This window comes from Pecten maximus, chromosome 2, assembly GCF_902652985.1.
Source record: "Pecten maximus chromosome 2, xPecMax1.1, whole genome shotgun sequence".
Taxonomy (NCBI): Eukaryota; Metazoa; Mollusca; class Bivalvia; order Pectinida; family Pectinidae; genus Pecten; species Pecten maximus.
The window spans coordinates 50,443,000-50,468,744 of record NC_047016.1 but is presented as its reverse complement, the minus strand read 5'-3'; the positions used below and the strand labels follow the sequence as shown (position 1 = coordinate 50,468,744).

Sequence of the window (25,745 nt, the reverse complement as noted above, 5' to 3'; positions counted from 1 at the left end):
GTATCAAAAACATACCTCCTCTACTGGTATCAAAAACATACCTCCTCTACTGGTATCAAAAACATACCTCCTCTACTGGTATCAAACACATACCTCCTCCACTGGTATCAAAAACATACCTCCTCCACTGGTATCAAAAACATACCTCCTCTACTGGTATCAAAAACATACCTCCTCTACTGGTATCAAAAACATACCTCCTCTACTGGTATCAAACACATACCTCCTCCACTGGTATCAAAAACATACCTCCTCTACTGGTATCAAAAACATACCTCCTCCACTGGTATCAAAAACATACCTCCTCTACTGGTATCAAAAACATACCTCCTCGACTCGTATCAAAAACATACCTCCTCCACTGGTATCAAACACATACCTCCTCGACTCGTATCAAAAACATACCTCCTCTACTGGTATCAAAAACATACCTCCTCCACTGGTATCAAACACATACCTCCTCGACTCGTATCAAAAACATACCTCCTCTACTGGTATCAAAAACATACCTCCTCCACTGGTATCAAAAACATGCCTCCTCAACTTATATCAAAAACATACCTCCTCCACTTATTTCGAAAAACATACCTCCTAATCGGTATCAAACACAATATTTTTGCTAGGGGAGCATTATTTCAGTGATTTCACTGTATTTTCCACCCATTAATCAACTCACTGATGACGCTAAAACATTTTAAAGCCAATGCAATTCTTACTATATAAAATACAAATGTTCCATGGCTCTGAACATATCCACATACAAAAACGCCTTCAGGAGATGGCAACAGTTCTTACTGTATATGTATACAAAAATGTAGTATAAAAAGGTCAATGGTGCCGGAAATGGTTTTGTTCAACATATTTTATTCATTACAATTATCATAACAACAATGTTTTTTTAACAAATATACTACAAGTACATGTATACAAAGATAGAATCTAATATCAACCATATACTTGTTAGCTTTACAGTGTACATGTGTTAATACAATAAACTTGCATTTAAAGATGACTTTGAATTCCGCCAAGTTCCAGTACTTCATTTCCTTTTGATTCATCTAAAGACAATTTTCAACAATAACTTGTGTTTTAAAAAGTGAACATTTTGTTAGGGTACATTTACTTAGCCTTTTCCATGTTGAACATACATTTCCATTTTGGTTTAAAACAGAAATAACTAGATATATTACAGATAATGAAATACTGTATTTATTTGCCAATTAGCTCATGCAAATGTCTGCTAATAAGTCCATCTAGGGCTATCGCAATTCAGTCAAAATGTTTTTAAAAAAATGCTATTCTATCTTGCCATTAGCCCACTTCATACTTTGGTTCTAAGTTGGGCCCAGGCCCCTAGACTGGATACAGTGTAAATACTTAGACTTTAAATGCCCTGTTGACAATTCTTCATGTGTGGTGTATCCATAAAATGCATGATTTCTTCAATAAATCTATTCTAGATTCTAAATAGTAATTATGTTTTCAGAGGTACGCTAGGTCTTTTGAAGGATGATATTCAGAATTCCAAATTTAAAACCTAAAATGGTCTTTAAAATACTGTGCCAAACTTGCTGAATCCTCAATCAACATAATCTCAATATGATACAAGACATGTAAATTTTTGAACAAATAATCCGATACAAACCTTAGTTTAAACTTTGTTTTACTTCAACTTGTTCAAGTAAGTTTTTTCAAAATAATCATCGAAGACAAAATGAAAACGTCCCAGACACGTAAGTCTTAACACTGAAAAATATCTCCCAGTTGATAACTTACAATGAGTCTATTAGGTTGTTTGATAACATTTTCCTGCACAACAAAACATGTACACATTGTCCAGCTGACTGGTAACAACCATATACCAGTGTATATTACATTAAATCTCTGACTTATAGGAAAATCCCATGATTAAATCAACCATAAACAGCACATAACAAAACTTATCTTAGTATGTTTTTTTCCCTTCTGAGATTTGCTTAAGATCTATTCCAAAGAAAGCTAAAAATCTGAAAAAGAAATAAAACAACCATGCTGTAACCCTTTTCTTAGTTTGTTAATTACATGTATTACAAAACATTTAATGTGACCCCGTCCTTAAGATACTGAATACCTGTAATACAATGGTGACGTTTACCCAAGTTGTGATCTATGTGAACGCGTCCCCCAGATACTGAATACCTGTAATACAAGGGTAACGTTTACCCAAGTTGTGATTTATGTGAACGCGTCCCCCGAGATACTGAATACATGTAATACAATGGTGACGTTTACCCAAGTTGTGATCTATGTGAACGCGTCCCCCAGATACTGAATACCTGTAATACAAGGGTAACGTTTACCCAAGTTGTGATTTATGTGAACGCGTCCCCCGAGATACTGAATACATGTAATACAATGGTGACGTTTACCCGAGTTGTGATCTATGTGAACGTGTCCCCGAGATACTGAATACCTGTAATACAATGGTAACGTTTACCCAAGTTGTGATATATGTGAACGCATCCCCCAGATACTGAATACCTGTAATACAATGGTGACGTTTACCCGAGTTGTGATTTATGTGACCCCGTCTCCGAGATACTGAATACCTGTAATACACTGACTATAGTTGGTAACACGAAACCTAGCAATAGGCAGATCAGTGATGTACATCAGTATGTACAGATGTATTTCTGATTGCTCCTGTGCGGGGAAACTAGGCTACTTTTATTTTGTAATCGTCATCTAGATCACACACAGCCAATTTTTAAAAGGGTATCCTAAACCAATATGTAGCTGTTTGCTGATGAATTGTTTGACTTTCAACATTCCATTTTGTTCAAAAGATGATGTAAACAGAATTTTAAGATAAATAATCTGAAGATGAATTAACAGTTTCTTTTTTTTTTTCTTAAAAAAAAATAAAAAATTTGAATTTCTGTATTTTGAACTAATAATTGATTGAAGATTTGTGCAAGTATAATACTGAGCACATTATTTTAAAACAAATTATGAATGATGTGTCGGATGAATAAGTTTCACTTACATTTAAAACAAATATAATATACATTGTATATTTATAATATATTCTGATTTATGACCTTATACAACTTCTCCTATTCAGAATTCGGGCTTAGAAATATCCCACAAAACAAAAACAAAACAAAAACTGACAATATCATGAGCTTCCCTTCATGAACTGAATACAGGAGACTGACCCCTGAAATACCTACAGCTGTGAAATCATATCTAACGTAGCTTCACATTACCATCATCAACAAAATTATGAATTTTTAATGTCCCCCTGTATCCTAGAGCATCACATAATGACAAAATTTTGACGCAACCCCAGAGCTTTTATCACTGGTTTAGGATGGGGTCTTTTCTTCTCATTTTGGGAAGAAAATTGGTGAATTGGAAAAGATTTTTTAAGGAGTAAACTTTAAATTTTGGGAATTTGGCTTTTATATGAAATAATTTAAATTGGGAATGGGGTCCATAAACGGCCCCAAAAGGCCCTCAGAAAAAGCCCTTGACCAATATCATTCTTTTGTCTTATCTTAGTGGGTATTACCTCAGTAAAGAAATACATTCTAAAGTCAAACTATCACAACAAAAAGTTCTTCAGAAATCTTCCATTTTCATCAATGATTAGACTGGCCACCAGCCCGTAAGTTTTTTTGTCAGATTTGATCTACAAAATTCTAATACTGGATTATCTCCCCCTAGTTTGAAACTTAGGATCAGACATATCCTCAAGACCGAAATCAAAGACCACAATTTAATCTTTAATTTTAATATTCTATAGACAGGTGGCCAGTCTAATCAATAATATTCAGATAATAATTAATATTCAGACAGAGGTTGTACCGACAAGGTGAGTCATGACTGTGTATCAAATATACAGCACATTATATTCTCAGATATTAAATCCGAGTTTTACTGAAAGTTGATCTGACAGCTGTAAATGATATGATAATGGCATAGTTTGTAGACATTGAATTCTTTATGAAAAGTTATAAATGCAGAATTTGAACCAGAGAGATAAGGGGAAAGGGTTTATATAAACTAGCTCTGCATCAGAATAAAAGACAGACATATTATAATAATAATAAACTTCATTGTGTTGATACATAACATTTGAGACCAAAAAATCAACTCAAGATGGCAAAATGGCCAAAAGACAATTTTTTTCAAAATAGTTTTCCCCAAAAAGTAAATGCATTTTGAATCTGTTTCCATTTCAACTTGTTTTGAAACTTTTTCAAACTGACTTTTGATAAATGCCATATAATTATATGTAGGTTCGAACAAATCAAAATCTTATATGTGTGTGGCAGTTTGAATGTAATAAACAGGATTTTCAAAGAATCTTGTTATGGCATTTTCCAACATGTTCATTTGTACTAGACAGTCATTAACAACCCTTTAACAAGCCTTGTTTTCATTGAACCATATCCAAGATTTCTTTTCCCGTTCTCCTGTCCTAGTGTTGGATGAGGAGCTACCTCATATCCATGTCCATGGAGGCTGCTGCTATTTCAAATCCCTCAGATGTTCCTGGAATTCTTTCCTTCTATTCCATTGGTTCAAAACATTTAAAACCATAACTTTGTGCTCCACATTCTCTTTGGTCCCCACGTAATCTTCCTATTGTCTCTAGGACAGCACTTAATAATCACAGATTAACCTAAACCTCATTTGTTCCTTCCTCTCTCAGGTCCCTGGAACTCTGTCTTCCTCCACATCGTCGCAGATTAACCAGTTTTGTCCTCTGCCAGGTCCCTCCGAACTCCCAGTTCTTCTCCATGTCATCATAATTTAACCTAAAATTCATTTGCTCTGTCGTCTGCCAGGTTCCTGGAACTCCCAGTCTTCCTCCATATCATCACAGCTTAACCAAAAACTCATTGTTCCCTCCTCTCATATGTCCCTAGAACTCCTCCATGTCATTGCAAATTAACATACAACTCATTCGTCCCATCCTGTCCCAGGCCTCTAGAACTCCCAGCCTTCCTCCATGGACATATTGTTGATTTCCTCAGCCATGTCATCTACATCCCCTCCTTCGGCTGTTAAATAGAAGAAAACAGTTTACAAAATATAATGAACGAGTATTGCATAGAACAAAAAATATAAAAATTCATCAAATAGACAAAAGAATGTCAAGTTTATCAGTCAAGTCCTCTACTCCAAGCTTGTGTGACACACAGTGAATACTCTTTAATCCAAGTGTCACATGGGGACTGAACTGAGAACCTGGTAATAAGTGTGTAATATTTTACTTCAATATTCTCTCCCCCATTGACATCAAAACCTTTGGTATGTTGCGGCAAAGAGAAGGGAAGATAACCCTTACAAACCTATGTTATTGCTGGGGCCAGTTTATTTATGCTGAGAAACCGGTTTGTCAGTTTTTAAATGTGATATTTCAAACATATATCTTGATGGACATGCAAATGTTTATACAGGCTTGGAAGTCTTCGTCAAGATTAGTTTGAAGACATTATCAGATCACCAGATCTGTCTTTATTTCATTAACAAACAACACTGGTCCAACTGGTCCAACTGGTCCAACTGTTTGGACAACAATAACGAACCAGCCCTGATGTCTGTAAGACAAGGGGAGATAACCCTTACTTTGGTTTATTTATGTTTAACGTCCTATTAACAGCAAGGGTCATTTAAGGACATGCCAGGTTTTGGAGGTGGAGGAAAACCACCGGCCTACGGTCAGTACCTGGCAACTGCCCCAGGTAGGTTTTGAACTCGCAACCCAGAGGTGGAGGGCTAGTGATAAGGTGTCGGTACACCTTAACCACTCGGCCACCGCGGCCCCTAAATATTACCCCTACAAACTGATGAAAGTTAAGGTATCCCATTACTAATCGTACAAAGTATCTGTAAAACAAGGGGAGATAACTATGTACCTTTAGGTATCTTGCTGATGTCAGTAAGACAAGAGGAGACAACTTCCTTTATGTATCTTACTGATGTCAGTAAGACAAGGGGAGATAACTATGTACCTTTAGGTATCTTACTGATGTCTGTAAGACAAGGGGAGATAACCATTTCCTTTGGGTATCTTACTGATGTTTGTAAGACAAGGGGAGATAACTATGTACCTTTAGGTATCTTGCTGTTGTCAGTAAGACAAGGGGAGCTAACTATGTACCTTTAGGTATCTTACTGATGTCTGTAAGACAAGGGGAGATAACTATTTACCTTTAGGTATCTTGCTGTTGTCAGTAAGACAAGGGGAGATAACTATGTACCTTTAGGTATCTTACTGATGTCTGTAAGACAAGGGGAGATAACCATTTCCTTTGGGTATCTTACTGATGTTTGTAAGACAAGGGGAGATAACTATGTACCTTTAGGTATCTTGCTGTTGTCAGTAAGACAAGGGGAGCTAACTATTTACCTTTAGGTATCTTACTGATGTCTGTGAGAGGAGATAATGGTTGAAGTAATGATGGTAGCATCTCCGACGTCCTTTTCTTTAGATGTTTGAAAAATGAATGACCTAACAATGTGGAAGAACTTGGCCTGGAAAAATGAAAGAACAAAAATTACTTTAAATAAGCAAACATAACTGAAGAGCTATATGGAAATACTTTGAATTTAGTTTAAAAACACTTTGAATTTAGTTTAATTACACTTTAAATTAAGTTTCATTCTATACATTTTTTGAAATAATAACAGTAACTCCAATATCAAAACTTTTACCATGTTATTACTGACTTTATATACAAACGATATCAGTGATACACAGTAATGTATGTTTTTACTTCCAAAAATAATATGATTCGTCTCTGAACATGCAAGATATTTTTATATCTTATTTATTATTTTCATTACCTAAAATAAATTTTAGCTGAAAACTTTATTTAAAACCCTCAAATGAATTATGCGAATTCTCTCATACACTGTACCCATACACTGGAGATCTGTAACATCTTAGTAATCATACTGGAGATGGGAGATCCAACATCCATGTAAAATGTTCGGTGTGGTTCTGTGTAACCCAGCCCATAGATTCCACAAGAAATACAAGAATCCAGCCGTTTTAGTGATCAGTTTAGATACCACTAATTGCTCGACAAGAATTACATGCAATGCACACGTTTGAGGCAAAAACTTTCGCATCAAAACGAGGGTCACTTGACTGTTAATTCTGGATGATCTTCTTTAAATGAAGGGTGTGTTGAGATGTCCACTATGTCATCTAGCTATATATATATGTATGTAGACCAAGTCAGGTTTCAGTTGGACTAGTACTTTTTAGCTCTCTGGACGGAGTCCAGGAGAGCTTACGCAGTCATTCTCATGTTTTTGCCGGAGGTAGAATTATTAAAAGTTTGTGGACAGAGGATATCAGAAACAGTGGGACTGTCAGAATGGATTTCAAGACACATGATTGGGGTCGACACGAACTAGATTTGACAAGAAATTTGAGTTGTTAAATGATTTCATTTTCGAGTAATCGTCAATTTACGGTGTCATTTTGGACATTCTCGGTGTCACAGGGACATGCCGAACGTTATTCTGAGGAGTTATGAGGCAAAGTTCCTATATCAACCCACTGTGATGTGTATATAACAATGTGCTGCAACACACGTATCCCTGTGACGCTGCAAAAATTTGCTGCTATGCGTGTTACATTATACACAGTATGTCGTCTGCTACAGTGTACAGGGTGTCTCGCGAAGTATATGTGTATACGTCCCTAGCAAACACTGATATGGAATATTACTATGTATTCTTAGTAGTTCCAATTGTTTATCTTCTCTCATAATAATAACTTAATTTCTTGAAAGCATGGGAATGGAGCCCTATCTTTAAATCAGCAAAAGTTCCGGTCTATCACAAGGAGACTTGACACGAACACACCGCAGCCTCCCAAAACACACATACGCACTCAACACACTCATACATGTCGCACGCACGGGAGGCCGTCCTTAAATGACCTTAGATGTTAATAGGACGTTAAACAAAATAAACCAAACCAAACCAAACCAGAGCTATTACTTAGTATTTGAAATATGTCCTGTTACCCAGTGTATAGCTTTAAATCACTAATACATGTAACTGTTGACAAATGTGTTTTGGGTATAAAATGTACCATGTGTAAATATGGTAAATATCAGAAAACTTGTGATAATTTAAATCAAATTTGGAGAGAATATAGGTTTCTAATTGATTATAGTCATATGCATATATATTGATGATTTGTATTATGTAGTGATAATGTGCAAGCTGAAAGTATGTCGCATTGGTACTATATTGATGACCAATTTGACATGTGACCTTTGGTGACTAATAAATGAATAACATTTCTCTAGTCATATACATCGGAAAACAGTGAAAATATTATGAGATGAAACAGGAAACAATTCTCTATAAGAGTACAAAATTTCATTTGAAACGATCAATACACAAAGTCAGGAAAATTCATTGAAAAAGTTGAAAATACAGAGAATATATAGCAAAATTAAAAAAAAATAAGACTGAAATTGGCAAGGAACTGTATATACAAACAAGCTGGATTTCTAATCAACGTCCAGAGAGCTACGAGGCCCTTGGCCTCTTGTTAAACAACAGATCTATACAAAACACTTTTAACTAAATTGTTGGCAATGTCATTTCCATCACAATCAGTAAAGTAATGCCATAGTCTCGCTTTTTTTACTTTCACCACAGGTAAAACAAAACAGGATAAGAAAGCATTGCTTTGTAAGAAAGGGTTATACACTAACAATGTCCTGCTCAGGGCTATTCCAGTAAAACATCTACCCCAGGACTTCAGTTCTTGTTTCAGGGTACCACCTATAGAATTTCTTTGGATAATTCCCTTTATATGTAATAGAAGTAAGAGGTACGAAATCAAACAATTGACTGAAGTGATTCATTCTGGAGTTCTGGGGCCAGATAGATCCTTTCATGGATTAGCCCTTATTGACAACTGACCTTGTATCCAGGCTTTTCTCCAAACACACTTCAACAAAATTATGGAAATGATTTGAGAACTTTCGGGCATTAGCAAGGTCGGTGATCTCTCTGCTGTTGGTAGCTTCACTGTCGACTCCAGAATCTGGACCTGAAAATCAAGGAAAAGGGAGATAATCATATCTTATCCCGTACTCCGTATCATCAGATCATAGGTAGCACATCACATGTACATCAACTTTACTTTGTACACTAACCTTTTTATATCACATATCCTTCTTCAAACTGTGACCGTTACTAGTCACAAATTAACATGTGATCATTAGAAATGTGATAATGGCCTGGGGTTTGTTATAGAATTCCTCAATTTATGAAGAATTTCAATCCACAATTCCATGATCCACTAGTGCCATCATTGTTTTTTTTTTATTGTAACTGTCACCCTGTTTCTCAAATTATTCTGATCTGAACACGATTTACTATTCAAAATCAAAAACTCATGTTAACCTTGTTTTGAATTTCAACATACTCATTAATACCAAACATGCTTAATTAAAACAAAGTCAAAATTAGATTTTGATTTATCGACTTTAAGACCAACACCAGATTTGATTGATCGATTAACCAGTATCAGATATGATTGGTTGTGTTAAAGATCAACACCAGATTATAACATCAACATCATTTCCAATTGGTCTATTCAAACATCAACATCAGATCTGATTGGTCAATTTAAACATCAGCAGTGGATCAGCTGATTGGTCCTTACTTGTGATGTGCCACCATTGGACATTAGATAAGAACCTTCATTAACATTTTCCTCACGCTTGCAGCCTGTCTTGCAGCTGACAGGCCACAAGGCTGTAATAGCGGACGCAAAACCCATTAAATAAATGAATAAATTTTCCTCACCCACAAGTTCTGCTAGAGTGGTGCTGTCTGCTAGGACAGGTTTTGTACCATTTACCTTCTCCAGCAGCATCTGTAATCAGACATCAGAGTAAACCAATGTTCCTCAAATATATCTTAGCTTAAGATTTACCTTATAGCCATTATAGCTTTTTCTTAGAGAGGATAACATTTGTCAGGCTGTTTAAGAGACTCTGAAACCTGACAACCATTATCAATAGAGCTGCAAATTACTTTATTTTTATAAAATCAATATTAGAAAATTATAAACACGGAAATGCAACAGTGACGGTTAGGGTTATTTCCATGATTTCTTTGAAAATAATTCCGTCAAAATGAAACATAATTTTATCAATCATGGAACCTAAGATTTTGGATATACTATCTTCTGTACATCTTAAAAAACAATCATTGATTATTGTGATTTACAAGGTTCATATATACATTTTCAAAATCCAAGGGTTCCTTGGTCAGTTCAACATTTACACTCAGCCATATGTTTTATTTAACCTGACCAATTGCTAGATTGATATAATTCCTTTGCCGACAACAAAGGACCTATAATCCACATTCTCACGAATGCTGGTCACTTTTACCTTCCACATGCATTGATTTTTTATGTAATGTCCAAAATAAAAGTCAACAAACATCATCAACAAGATGGCTTTCTGTTTTGTCATGACATATTCCAGAGATGTAGAAGAAAATGACTGACAGCCAAATTGTTAGTATACGTACTTGTGTGACAGGCATGTCAGTAAAAGGTGCGTAGCCATTCGCCAGTTCACAGGCTGTTATTCCAACACTGTAGATATCGGACAGACAGTCGTATCCCGTCAAGTTCTAAAAGCACAGAGATTATTTTCATGGAATGTGGGATTATTGTTTTATCCATGAGCAATGACTGCAAAGTTGTAACTTAAATTTTTTTTAAATATTTTTTTAATATCTAATTAATAGTTTCAAATTTTTTCATCTTCATTTTAATATACATTCAAATAGACAAGCCAATATTAGATTGAGGCCGGTCAAGGTCATTCAATTGAACAAACTTTTCAGTCTGTTATCAAAGTATTCCATTCTCCCAGTATCATAGTCCTAGGCCACTAACTTATCGAAAAGTTGTTTAAAGATTATTAAGACATTTGACCCTTGACAGTACAGCAAGATCATTCATTTTAATCAACTTTAATTTGTAGTCCTTAATTCAAGCATACCAATGGTTAAATAACATGACTATCGGCCTCTTGGTTATTGAGAAGAAGTCATTGAAGATTCTGAAAATTTTGACCTCTGTGACATTTTAACAAACATGGAAGCCCTTTCTCACAATCATAACTACAGCTAAACTATTATTATCATAATGATACCAGTTGGACTCAGTCTTCCACTATAAAAAAGTACAGAAGTAGGAAAAGGGGGATAGGTCCAACACCAGTTGTCTTCAGAGGTGGATGAAGGGTTCCGAACTTCCTAACCTTCCAACCTGGATATTCTAGGTATGAAGGGTGATCGATGGATAAGAAAGCTAAATAAGTAAAGGTAAATACAATAGTTGACTGACAATAAACTGATGATCCCGGCCTCTTTGCCTGTTGTGATTGACCTCTCCTTACAAAATACAGATTGAAGTGTTACCCACCTGCTCCAGGATTTCAGGGCTAAGCCACTGTAGGGAGTTGATACAGTGTTGAGGGTAGTCGTGAACAATTCTCAGTTTCTGCCCTCGGTGTATCATACTGTGAGCATCCCTCAGTCCTGCCAAACAAACATTTCCGGAGGCAGCAACCAAGATATGACTGGCTCGAACACTCCTGTTACAAGAAATGATAAACAATTAAAGAAAGTGCACAATGTTTCTAACATAGCCTTTGTTCTCAATTTCAGAATGTGATATTTCCTGGATCTGGATGACAAGATGCCATTACAGAAGGTTTTCATCCTTCTGGAACACCTGGCCTTCACTGTTAATGTATCTCTTGTTTATATTTTGCCCACTTTTCTTGATTACAAGTCAGAAAACGGTTTTGTTTACATATATATCAATACTATCTTGTTGTTTCTGCATGAACCCTTTGGACTGACAGCACTCCTGTTAATAAAACGGCTATAGGAAAATCTAACATGATCAAGTTCACATACAAACTGATGCCGACTGGGCAGGAGCGTTTAATTCACAATACTTGACATGTTGCTTTTGTTATACATTAGCACAATTGATTTAATGTGTAATTTTTCATGCTTGCTTGTACAATGTAAAACGAGTGTCAAATGTGTAATGATTATGTAAACAGGTTCATGACCAGGACAAGAATTTGAGCATCAGCAGTCTTTCGGGCAAGTTTATGACCAGGACAAGAATTTGACCATCAGCAGTCTTTCGGGCAAGTTTATGTTCAAACGTATTTGCCTAAAGTTGAAACATAACGGTGCAATTAAACTGAATCAGTAACATTATAAAACATTCTAAGGAAAAGGTAACAATTCAATACAATAAAATTTGCACATGCCTATCCAGCAAGAAGTCACTAGTATTTACAAAACTACAGACTAAATCCACTGGACTCAGGTAATCACACCTCAGATTTTTCTTGCTTTGATGAGACAAGCTCTGTGTACGAGACCTACCTGTGTACGAGACCTACCTGTGTACGAGACCTAACTGTGTAGAAGACCTACCTGTGTAGGAGACCTACCTGTGTAGGAAACCTGTGTAGAAGACCTACCTGTGTAGGAGACCTACCTGTGTAAGGGACCTACCTGTGTAGAAGACCTACCTGTGTAAGGGACCTACCTGTGTAGAAGACCTACCTGTGTGGGAGACCTACCTGTGTGTGGACCTACCTGTGTCGGAGACCTACCTGTGTAGGAGACCTACCTGTGTAAGGGACCTACCTGTGTAGAAGACCTACCAGTGTCAGAGACCTACCTGTGTGGGAGACCTACTTGTGTAGGAGACCTACCTGTGTAGGAGACCTACCTGCGTATGAGACCTACCTGCATAGGAGACCTACCTGTGTGGGAGACCTACCTGTGTAGGAGACCTACCTGTGTACGAGACCTACCTGTGTAGGAGACCTGTGTAGAAGACCTACCTGTGTAGGAGACCTACCTGTGTATTGGACCTACCTGTGTAGAAGACCTTCCTGTGTAGGAGACCTACCTGTGTAGGAGACCTACCTGTGTATGGGACCTACCTGTGTATGAGACCTACCTGTGTAGGAGACCTACCTGTGTATGGGACCTACCTGTGTAGGAGACCTACCTGTGTATGGGACCTACCTGCTTAAGAGACCGACCTGTGTGGGAGACCTACCTGCGTATGAGACCTACCTGTGTCGGAGACCTACCTGTGTAAGAGACCTACATGTGTAAGAGACCTACCTGTGTACGAGACCTACCTGTGTAGGAGACTAACCTGTGTAAGAGACCTACCTGTGTAAGAGACCTACCTGTGTAAGAGACCTACCTGTGTAAGAGACCTACCTGTGCACAAGACCTACCTGTGCACAAGAGACCTGTGTAGGAGACTAACCTGTGTAGGAGACCTACCTGTGTATGATACTTTTTGAGTGTAGGTACTCCAGGGCGAGAAGTGTGTCCCTGAGAATGTAGGAGGATGCTAGTTCTGGCAGACCATTGGTAAAATAAGCGTGGATCAAATCCTTACAGGAACCTGTAACATAATTTGTCACAAAAACAAGCTATAAATAATTTCACTTCTTCTGATTATGGTGCATCTATTCTTATTTCAATGACTTCAAATGATGTTGGATATTCATTGTTCATGAAAGGAAAAGACAAGCTTATATAAACAACAATGGACATCAAAATTCCTGTGCAACATACAATTCTTTAATCCTTAAAAAAAACACTTTACAATGCTCCTCAGTTGTTCAGTAATACATTTCTTTATTTCTTATCACAACTTCACAAGTTACACCAATATTCTGCAGTACATACCAATTTTGACTTATATGTTGATGGTAGCCAAAGCTTGCAGTAATAGATATAACTAATAAAACCAAAGGAAATGTCTACTTAATGTACTGACCGTAGGCCATGAGTGGCATCACCGTCCACAGCTCGTGGTTATGAATGAAGGTAGTCAACATAGGCAGGATTTTCTCATGCTGGAGCTGCCGGCACAATATCACCTCATTCTGTAACAATGCAAACTACTATGGTTAATATGTACACAAATTGGGGGGGGGGGGGGGGTGCTTGGTTTGGTTTGTTTGGTGTATTTTGTTTAAAGTCCTATTAACAGCCAGGGTCTCATTTAAGGACGTGCCAGGTGGAGGTGGAGGAAATGGGTGCACACTTACATCATTATGTTTATATAATGTAGGATCAAATCGGGTAAAACATTCATACTAAATAGTTGGTCTGGTTCAGTACTGTTCAATGTCCTATCAACAGCTAAGGTCATTTAAGTACGGCCTCCCTTAGGTCTGTGTGTTAGATGCATGCCTGAAGTGTATGCATGTGTAAATTTTGGAGGCTGCAGTATGTTTTATGCTTATCTTCTTGTGATAGCGCGAAACTGATGCCGACTATATAGTGTTACCTCAATGAAGACAGCCAGCAGAAAGCCCCACCTGGTTACATTATACTGACAACGGCAAAGAAATCATCCCAATTCCAAAATGCTGAGCGCTAAGCAGGAGTTGCAATGTCTGGGCCAGGGGACAGAACCCAAAGCCTTCCTCATGAGAACAAAGGGGGAGTTATTATCAAGGGAGACATTAGGAAGAAGAAAGTTGAAAAGATAAGATCCCAAATTAAGTCTCCTCTTACGATCATGCAATGGGGGCAGCAGGTACAATTCTGTCGCCCTACCTGCAGGGCACTTCATACTTGGGTTTCTAATTTGAGGTAAATGGAGCTTAACCTTTTAGGTCAGTGAAACAGAAGCTATAGCAATGACCTATGGTACATATAACATGCTGTAGGTTACTGTAGTTAATACCTGAGGACTTATGGCTTACCAACATACCAGTACCTACCTGGAGAACAGAGTTTTAGTTAATACCTTAGGCAACAAACTATTTGGCTTACCCACACACCATTACCTACCTGGAGAACAGAGAAGTCTATGTCACATGACTCAAGGTTCGTCTTTTTGATGGCAATGTGTTTGCCTGAGGGTATATGCTTGGTAAGAATGATACCAGCCGCATCATTACAACCACGTCCTGCAACACAACAAATTAAGACATGATCTTAACGCTCTCGGGTTCACTGAGAGAAGATAGTAAAGGCTGCAGGTATGGCATTAGAGAAAACAAAAGTCCAATAGGGCCTGTATCTCATTGAATGGTGATGGTAATGTCAACATCAAATATGGGTGAAGATCTAATTTATTTTGACAAAACATTACAGTGAGGTAGCATAAATTCATTCACTTTATCTGCATTGATACATATCTAGCACTTTTGCTGAACTTGTTTTTTAACTTGATCTTCAAATTGCCTAGCCAAAAAGTATTGACACCTTATAACTATTTTGTTTGCTGGGCTTATCATCCCCTCAACAGTCAGGGCCATTCTAAAAAGGAATCTCTTTGTAGTAGTTTGTGGCTACCTCTCTTAACAACATACAGAAGGCCTTCCGAATGTCCTTCAGAGCAACTGTGGTCTCGCCCTTGGCCACAATCATGAAAACAGAAATCAGCATGTGTCTCCTCTTCTGGAGACCTGTACACCTCATCAGGGTAGAGATCAAACTCATTTCTATCCTCACCACAGAATTTGTCTGATGCTATACCTACCTACGGAGCTATATATTGTGTTCCTACATTCACAGCTTATAAACTAAATGATCAATGATTGCCTGTATCTATGTCTATGGAATAAGATTTTTAGACTAAGCTAACGGTTACCGACACTGTCAGCAAGCTAAAGGCAAAATAAACACAGCGAAAACTTGTAGAAGCTGTTCTATAGACCCATCCCCCTCCCCCCTCCCAAACAACAAACTCTACCATAAATCACTAACCTATAACAGTGTACAACTCGTAATGTTTTGTATCGGGTGCAAAACTGCCTGATGACATCATCGTGGAATGTATTTGATTATCCTCTGGGCCTCCTTGGCTCACTCCATCTTTCCGAGAAGAACTCTAAAAAATAAACAAAGACATTATATATAAGCAGGGTCTCAAAGGACATATATGCATGTTTTTTACTCAATTCTGCTTCCTCTCAATAAATTATCCAAAAATTGCATTTTGTGATTTTACCAATCTACAAACTCCACAGGGTACAGATGTCCCATGGTCGTTTCCGAAACATATATATTGTCAATATTCCAAAAATATCTTGTTACCATGTTGCTATAGCAGCCAGCAATTGGATTTCAGCGATACCCAAATATGGTAATAACATATTATTACACGCAGCAAATCAGCTTATGATCGTTCCTTGTAGATTACGACTGAATTCCTGTTACAAATTTAAACATTAACAGAAAAGGGAATAGGTTCAAATTGTCAAATAGTATTGCAGATTTCGAAATAAACTGTCATTTGACATGTATGATGACTATGTGGTGAGATAAATTCCAAATGTACATCCCCTCAAGACAAGAAAGGCTTAAACTAATACATGACTATCCCCTGTCCTTAATAAAATCTTACTCTATATGGACCGGGGTGGTAGAACTACTGGGAAAATGTCAGTGTTTCAGATATAAAGTATATTTAAACTATATTATTATATTTTATAATTGGTTTTTTTTTTTTTACTTTAAGGTATAGAAATCATTATCAGTACAAATTTGTTTCTATCAAAGAAGCTGGATTGTGGATCATATATGAAAAATGTATCTGTCTGCACAGTTTTTAACTTATTTATAACATTTCCCTCTAATAAATGCCAATTGTAATACATGTATATATATATATGTATAAATTATGAATTTTCATCATTAAATAGTAATAAAAATAAAATAAATAAAATAATAATAAATGGTGCTTATATTTTCATCTTCAAAAAAACATTCTGGTAAAAATGGAGGGGAGGGGAGGGGTGAAAATGAGAGAAAAGCATGCTGGTGAACTTAAAAGTGTCATGCAAATCTTCAACATGAAACAGAAACTATGCAAATGTTACAACTAATTGCCATGTTTAACAAACCAGAAATTATCAGCAGAAGAACTGGATCATCCAACAGCGTTGTGAAAAAACTTACCCGAATAAGAAATTCTCAGTGTAGTCCAGTAAGAAAACTATTAATAGTTCTCTCAAAATGATCTATACATGATGAACTTATTCTTTATTTTACTGTGAACAAACACCAAATAAAAATATATGGCAATACCCAGCACCCTTTTAAGTATTTAGATTATTTAAATATCTACAGACATGACAACCAGGTATAACCAATATTCTGTGAATAATACAACAGGCAGTCACATGCACATATAACAATACAGGCCTCTTGTGTCAGGTTCTACCTTGAAAATGCCAACCCCTATATATGGTATGATTCTGATCTATCAGAGTTGGTTCCCTTTGTTTCACTCTGTCGGTATATATATGGGTAAAGTGATAGCTTGAGAGCTGCCAAGAATATTAATGATATAGTATCTGTGTTGTATATTGAAAAGTGTCAGTTATTCTTAACACATTCTGTTTGTTTCATGGTAGCTAGGGACTTATTAAATATTCATGGATGGGACAACGAAATCAATTACATTAGAAGAAAAAAAACTTCTGATATAGAAATGATTTCTGAAAATATTTTTTTTAAAAGTTTTTATTGGAAAATTATTGATAAAAATTCAAATACGGAGTTCAAAAATATTAGTCTAAAAAACTTACTGTAAATCACTTAGATTTCGCAAATACTTTATTTTGCAAACTTACGTACGTCTTCAGACAGATTATATAAGCAAACAAATGATTTCGCGAACGCTGATTTAGAAATGACTATTAATTCGTGAATGATGAGCTATTAGAGCCATAGACTCTGTAAAGTTTCTAAATCGGTATCTGATAGCTTGGTCGTCATCCCAAGGTGTTATTTTCATACAAATAATAGCGAAGAATTTGAATTTGCGATCGACTCTGCTTGCTTATTAACGTGAAAATAAATCCCACGTGAAATATAAGTGATTTACAATATATGTATTTCACTTAATAAGTATAATACCATAACAGTTTGCCTTTTCAGATTTTATTAATAATTTTGATTTTATTAATAATTTATATTGATGCATGATATATTTTAAACAAACATAACATTGTACAAACTAGGTACTATATAATGATGGTTTTTTTTTTTAATTTCCCACAAACAACAACAAAATGACAAAGAATACAGGTAAAAAGGAATAATTGCTATACTCACTCAAGATAGATTTTACTGTTAAAACCATAACATTATTAATTTACAATTATACAGGTGTTAGGACATAGAGTCTCAAAATTGAGGCACAGCATGCGGTAAAAAAAACTCAAAATACGAATACAACATATATACTGTAATGATCATGATTAATTTGGAAAGATGTTGATTTTAAACACAAACAGCGATTGAAAGCTTGTAAGATTGAAAATGTCTGTTTCCTCAGTGTCAAGCAAAGAGCGAAATGAAAGAGCCTTGATGATCATGACTGTTCACTATACGATTGGGATGGCCATATCATTGAAATCTGTTGTCAACATAAAGGGAAAAAAAATCATGACATTTCTTTCTTTAATTCAGGGAAACAAATTACCATGGACACACTTTGGTGTTAAAGACTGTGAAAAACAGATTGGTACGAAAAGTTTAAAACATACCGCAGACGGGCTAGGGTGTTTACGACTGTAAGGTACAGATGTTGGTGACTCCTGGGTTTTCGAACTGGCACAGGTGCATTGTTGCTGTAAAAAGAAATATTACTTATGTCCATATACTGGTACATATGGAGCTCAGCACCATACCTTAATATTGTTTTCATTCTCATCGGTAAATCACAATGAATGATATACTGATATTTCCAGAACATAATTTTATATAATATGTCACATAATGAGGAATGAAAAACACATTTAGAAATAACTTGGGAGGTTAGTATAATCTGATACATTTGTATTCCTTAATAACACCTTACTGTGCAAAGTAAGCTGTGTAAGTACATATACTAAGAAACAAGGTAAATAGCCGTCAAGAAACTGTCAATATCTGTGACAATAATGGCAAAAGTTTAAGTACAGTGTCTGTGACCTGGTTATCATTTCACTGTATAATGTATGCGTTCCTTGTTAAAACATAAATTCTTCTAACAAATGGAATGCAAAACAATGAGAAGCATAAAAATGAAATTATGGCATTCTTATAATAGTCAATTGACTTTGATGAAATAAATTACCGGTATTACGAGCCAATTATATATAATTAAGAGTAATTAAAAAGTTGCAATAATAAAAAAGTGCAAAGAATACTTACTTGGAGAAATACAAAGTATTAATAAAATTTCCTAAACAGGTTCAATCTACCTAATTATAACTAAACAATTACAATTAAAAATTTAAACCAAGATGTATGTTCATCAAGAAGGATGAACTGCAGATATATCTGTAATGATCGATTCATGCCAATACAATATCTCTAAGAAGGACTTTTACATAGTGACTCACAACACCAGTATGTGCCAACTCATATCTAACAGCAAGAAATGAGAAATTAATAATAGTGAAATTTTTAATATAAACAAAGAATTAACATAAATTGATCTTAGAAATGAGGACACTTAATAAAGGCTAATGCAGTTATTATTTACTATAATTAATTAGAACTGTACACATCTAAATCTACATTTAATCTATGAAATATTAAAAATATACGTCAACATAACACTCACATTTAAAATCTAAACCTGTAAAAGGACAAAAACGTCTCTAAATTCAATGATTAAAACTAAAACTCAACATTTCATTGTTTTCATACATATATTAATTTACTTATGTAACTGTACAATAAGGTAAAGCTCATGAAGCCTTGGAAAATAGTTAGATACATATCCAGGGTTTTGGGATGGGGCCTTTTTGTCTCATTTTGGGAAAAAATTGGGAAATTGGGAAAGACCTTTCCAGGGGTAACAGTTAACCGCAAATTTTGGGATCATCTTAAATATGAAATAATTTCAATTGGGAATAGTGTCCATTCACTGCTCAAAAAGACCTCAGCCCAATAACAAATATTTTCATTGTCCTGGAGACATCCCTGTTATAAGCACCACACCCATCCACCTTCACTATGAGGCTCAATAGGTTACAGGTATTTCATTTAGATATGGCACTTCACTTTTTTTTAATACTGTATGATTTTTTTTATTTGTGGTTTTCAATTGAAAAGTAAAAACAATTCTTATATGGAGTATTGTCCTTATAAGAAGAGTTGACCAAAACAAGAGGCCCAGAGGGCCTGTATCGCTCACCTGGATTTCATGAGATATGAAACAAGAATGATGATTAAGTATATTTGTCGCTGGTATTGCTATGTCAATATATCATAGGCATTTTATATGGGTAAGTGAGGATTTGATGTAAAAAAATGCATTAATCCATGAAATAAAATTAACTTTTGGCACAACCCCATAGGGATGCTACCACACAAATGTGAGTGATATCCATTGCTTAGTTTCAGAAAAGAAGTTGTTTAAACCAATTGACCCCTTTTGACCCCGCCTTCTGCACCCCGGGGGGAGTGGGGGTCAGTTCCTTCCTTTATAAAATTTTGAATCCCTACCCATAAGGATGCTACCAGGCAAATATGAGCAATATCCATTGCTTGGTTTCACAGAAGAAGTCGTTTATATTAAGAGAGCCAAATTGACCCCTTTTGGCCCCGCCCCTCAGACCCCTTGGGGGTCAGCCCCACCATTTGTACAATTTTGAATCCCCACTCCATAGGGATGCTACCAGGTAAATATGAGTGATATCCATTGCTCAGTTTCAGAGCAGAAGTCGTTTATATCAATTCTGTAAAACTGACCCCTTTTGGCCCCGCCCCTCAGACCCCAGGGGGTCAGCCCCGTCATTTGTACAATTTCAAATTCCTACCCCAAGGTGATGCTACCAGTAAAATATGAGAGATATCCATTGTTTGGTTCCAGAGAAGAAGTCAATTATATGAATATAGCCCGATTGACCACATTTGGCCCCGCCCCTCAGACCCCTGGGGGGTCAGTCCCATCATTTGTACAATTTTAAATCCCAACCCCATAGTGATGCTACCAGGCAAATATGAGTGACAGGCATTGCTCGGTTTCAGAGAAGTCGTTTATATCAATATAGCCAAATTGACCACATTCGGCCCCACCCCTCAGGCCCCTGGGGGGTCAGCCCCATCATTTGTACAATTTTGAATCCCCACCCCATAATGATGCTACCAGGCAAATATGAGCAATAGCCATTGCTTGGTTTCAGAGAAGAAGTCGTTTATATCAATATAGCCAGACTGACCACATTTGGCCCCACCCCTCAGGCCCCTGGGGGGTCAGCCCTATCATTTGTACAATTTTGAATCCCCACCCCATAGTGATGCTACCAGGCAAATATGAGTGATAGCCATTGCTTGGTTTCAGAGAAGAGTCGTTTATATCAATAGCGCAAAAATGACCCCTTTTGGCCCCTCCCCAGAGGCCCCCAGGGGGTCAGCCCCATCATTTGTACAATTCTGAGTCCCCTACCCATAGGGATGCTTCTGACCAAATTTGGTCAAATTCTGATGTGTGGTTATGAAGAAGAAGTCAATTGTTGACGGACGGACGGACGACGGACGACAGACGGACGACAGACGACGGACGCAACGGTATGGCATAAGCTCACCTTGGTCCTTCGGACCAGGTGAGCTAATAATTGGGTTATGGTTGGCATAGTGTAATATTATAATAAAATTAAACTTTTACAGAATTATGGGCAGCTACTGTACACAAATATTATATAAATTACTTACCAGAAGGGACATGACACAGCAAATCTATGTACATCTGTAACACTATCAACCCAATCTCCTGTTCTCCTACACAGTTATGTGGTGTTCACTTGGATAACACCAATAAAACTGCTGCGATGTTGTACCTTTATCTGAAATAAGAAATGAAACTTTATTATTCTTGATGTTTTATTACATTGTATTAAATGCAGTTCTGTCATAATAATAATGTCGGTAATGGAAACATGGTCAAAACACAAACTAGTGTTTATTGCAGTCACAGAAAAGTGAGTAATTTTCCTTCCCCCGGGGTTTAAACCCTGATCCCTTAGCACAAACTCTCTATAGATGCCAAAGTGGGAGATCTGGACCCACCAAGGGATTGTTCAAAGTGGGAGATTTAGCGCTGCGACATTTTAACAAAATGAAAAATTTGTATGCAGTAGTTTTCATCGTGAAATACCCAATATTGTTTTATTAGTCTAACAGGAAAAAGAATTAAAATATTTTTAGATACACATCTAGATGCCATATGGTAAGTAAAAATAAGAAAAAAGTGATTTTGTCTTTTATTTTGCATGATCAGTATATAAATTATGATATAAAAAATCCGGAATTGAATAGCGGCTTTCAGCTCTTCTTTTACTATAACCCTTTCAAAGATGGCGGTCGGTACAAATGTTTTCACTCGGAACACCTCGGCCAATTCTCTACGATCATCTAGGTTAGATGACTCATTTACTGTACAAGAGAATCGGTCGAGGTGTTCCGAGTGAAATGTTTTGTTACTGTCAGTACAATGTTTCCACATTCATATCATTTTCATGTGAGTAAATCATTGTCAGTCGTTATAAGTGTTTGTTTTTGAAGTGACTGTCTTTAATTTTCATCACAAACATTATTAATTAACTGTTCCATTGCTTAAATGACCAAAGGGTCCAAGATTTGATGCATATGGCTGATCCCAGCCGGTCTGAATACGGACTAGCCCACTCCTAATTATGTCATAGTAATTGCCTTTACACCTGCTGTGTATGCACAAACAAGCCATGGCCCTAGTGTTCTGATTGATAAGGACCAGACATGATTGACAATTGAAGGCACTGCATGTATGACATGCAATCTGGTACATTAGTAATGGCTTGACGTGAGATGGCGAGAGATTTTTTTTGAAAAACATGAGATTTTGTCTCACGTTGCAGGAGAGAGGTCTTCGTGGGAGAAAGTTTCCAATATCGTGAGTCTCCCACTAAGGACGTGAGAGGTGGAAACCCTGTTATAATATATATCTGTAGCTTTCACTTGGAGTGGTTAATGGCACCAAATGCAGCAGAATGTGGGTAGCTTGTCTCCACCAGGGATCAAATTTTTTGCTCAAACAATCCTTTGCTTACAAATTTTCCATTCTAATGATCGTCCTAAAGGGAATTCCCACTAGTACGAAACTGGATGATGACGTATCACAAGGATATCACTATGTAATATACTTATGTCTATATAAATTTACATTTAACCTGCCACACTGCAATAATAATCAGTTTTCAATTGTAATGAAAATGGTCGTCCAATATACCCTGTCGAGATCTTTATACCAGGTTAACGTATCAACTATTCAATAATCATTTTTATTGCAAACCAGCTAGTTAAATGTCTCTGATCTTTTCTTTTTTTTTGTTCTAACACCAATAGACAAGGCGCCGGGCATAAGATTTTCGTCCTGTATTCCTCTACTGAACCAAAATTAGCCAAAGACCTTTAGCTAGGCCTAGCTGATGTAGTCCTCTACTGTCACTGTACTGAACATTGTTGGGAGTAATTTGCGAGTTGTGGCAATTTGAAATTGTAAATGTTAGCTTCAGTATTCATTAGGCCTATAAATCGATATATATCGTAAAGCCACAATTGTGTTTTCAACAATGAAACGGCCCAATTAATACGTTGCAGCAAGTTTTTGCTGAAACAACCAATCGGTCAGCGATGAGTGAGCCATCCTGTCACAAAAATGTGCGCATGTATAATTTATCAATATGTGTTGCATCATTCTATTAAACATATAGTGTAAAAATATCTTTCACAAAATTATATTGATGAACAGCTAAATTACCACGAGACTTCTCTTTTTCTTGTCGACAGTTTGCAAGACGAACAAGAACCCACAAACGTCAAATCACACCATCAGAGTCGTTCACATGCTTTATCAAAGTAGAGTCAAAATAGCGCTTAACTTTAACGCAAAAACATTTACGCCATTTGCACAGTACCCTGAATAATTTTCGTACGTTTGATAGTGATGCCCGGCCAAAACGAAAATCGTTATTTATAAGAAACCAGAGACCTATATAGATCTACTATTAATATAGGTCTCTGTAAGAAACCAATAAAAGGTTATCCTGACCTTGTATAGGCATTTGACGTATATAACCAAAAGTCCTATTCAAAACTATTGAACGATTTCAACCGATTTTTTTAACTTATCAAAAGGTTCGTCCACAGAATCTATGTCCGTGGTTAAATTAAAAACCTGGAATTAAATTTTGACGCACATATATATATATATACGGCAAGCCGTTTGAGTTTTTACCCAGTTAATTCAGATATACATCTTATTTAAATTAGAGATCACTATAAATTTAAAATAAATTTAAAAAACATGTGGTGTTCTTTGGGTGAGCATTGTTTATAATATAATCTATATCCAGTAAACCACAAAAAATTATCCATTTGGTAACCTCACTCATATTTTATTTTATATACATGTTTGTTTCTACTGATTTGTGTGTTCATAAAAACGAATTAAACTTAATTAATGTCTGTGTCCCGCTCGACATTGCATTTCTTTGGCTCTGCTACTCTTATAACTACTGTAATTAGAAAATATTCGCCAAAGGTAATCGGTTATGTAAAGTCCTAAGGATTCGTTTAGTCAAGTGTAATAAAAGACCGAACTTACTATTTCGTCCTATTCATTTATAATTTGTCAACGGAATTTTCCACGATGTCGCGTGTCCCTATATTTAGCTGATGGTGTCATTTTATGTCATCGTTTTAAATACTATAATATGACACTCAAAAATAGCAAGGACATCGCCAGCTCGCAAACGTGAACTTGGTGATTATGTCCAAACCTGCTTTTTAATTTTATATACATAGAAACGTCTTATTACAAATACTGTACATATATCATTGGATTTAAATCGTTTTTAAAAGTGATACGTAGCACCTCTTAAAGGGACACGTATCACGGTATATTTCCGCCAGTTCCTGACTTTATAGCTAGTCTAGCGACTTTTTAAAGTAACACGTATGACATATCACGACTTTTTTCCGGCAAACTGGTATATTTTTCTAATGCCAATGAAATCAATGGACTTGGAAGTAGGCCGGACAGGCGAACGAAACACAAGGTTTATAACGGAAGTAGCGTGTGCTATAAACTGTATGTATTTATGTTTGTTATTAACACGTGCATTCCAAATAAGTCTGCGTGTGACAACAGAGTATGACATGTGCTAACTGAAGACCCCCCCAATGTACATGCGCAGAAGTAACAATTGGTTAAGTCCGTTTTAAACGGATGTGAAACTCCCCACGCGAACTAATATGTGGGTTAGAACTCATGATATTAATGATTTTCATTTCTTTTCAGGTAATTGCAACATCATCAACAATGAGAGTCGTCTCGACTCAATATAATTAATGAATCAAAAAATGAAAATTGCAATTTAAATAAAGCTCTCCTCGAAAATTAAAACAAAAAACAAAACAAACAAAAAACAACAGAATAATCCTACCGAATGATGTGTACGTCACAAAGGTGTATAACATTCTAATACACAATATACAGTGTATAACCTAACGAAAAATAAATTATGTCGTCGACAACTGTATCCCTTCAAGGACAAAATAAAATAAAAAGTCCCTTTCACTATCTGATTTAAACATATTTTATTTGCAAATATACAAATGGGATCAGACACAAG

The 25,745-nt window shown here is 36.3% G+C and overlaps 1 protein-coding gene across 4 annotated transcripts; it reads right to left on the bottom strand.

Annotated features, from left to right (window-relative positions):
- Positions 1–844: 844 nt before the first annotated feature.
- On the bottom strand, positions 845–23,952 carry LOC117322383 (STE20-related kinase adapter protein alpha-like). Of its 4 annotated transcripts, XM_033877255.1 has the most exons (15): positions 23,870–23,952; positions 21,787–21,917; positions 19,691–19,705; positions 18,627–18,710; positions 18,193–18,207; positions 15,838–15,961; positions 14,917–15,035; positions 13,892–14,000; positions 13,390–13,513; positions 11,480–11,651; positions 10,576–10,680; positions 9,841–9,910; positions 8,950–9,079; positions 6,404–6,528; positions 845–5,051 (listed from the first exon to the last, which is right to left on the bottom strand). In XM_033877255.1, exons 6-15 carry the CDS (start codon positions 15,896–15,898, stop codon positions 4,978–4,980), a joined length of 1,089 nt encoding a protein of 362 aa, XP_033733146.1. In that variant the 5' UTR covers positions 15,899–15,961; positions 18,193–18,207; positions 18,627–18,710; positions 19,691–19,705; positions 21,787–21,917; positions 23,870–23,952; the 3' UTR covers positions 845–4,977. The 4 variants fall into 4 exon arrangements, with proteins under 4 accessions (XP_033733146.1, XP_033733145.1, XP_033733147.1 ...); XM_033877254.1 differs by lacking the exon at positions 18,193–18,207; XM_033877256.1 differs by lacking the exon at positions 19,691–19,705.
- Positions 23,953–25,745: the final 1,793 nt, after the last annotated feature.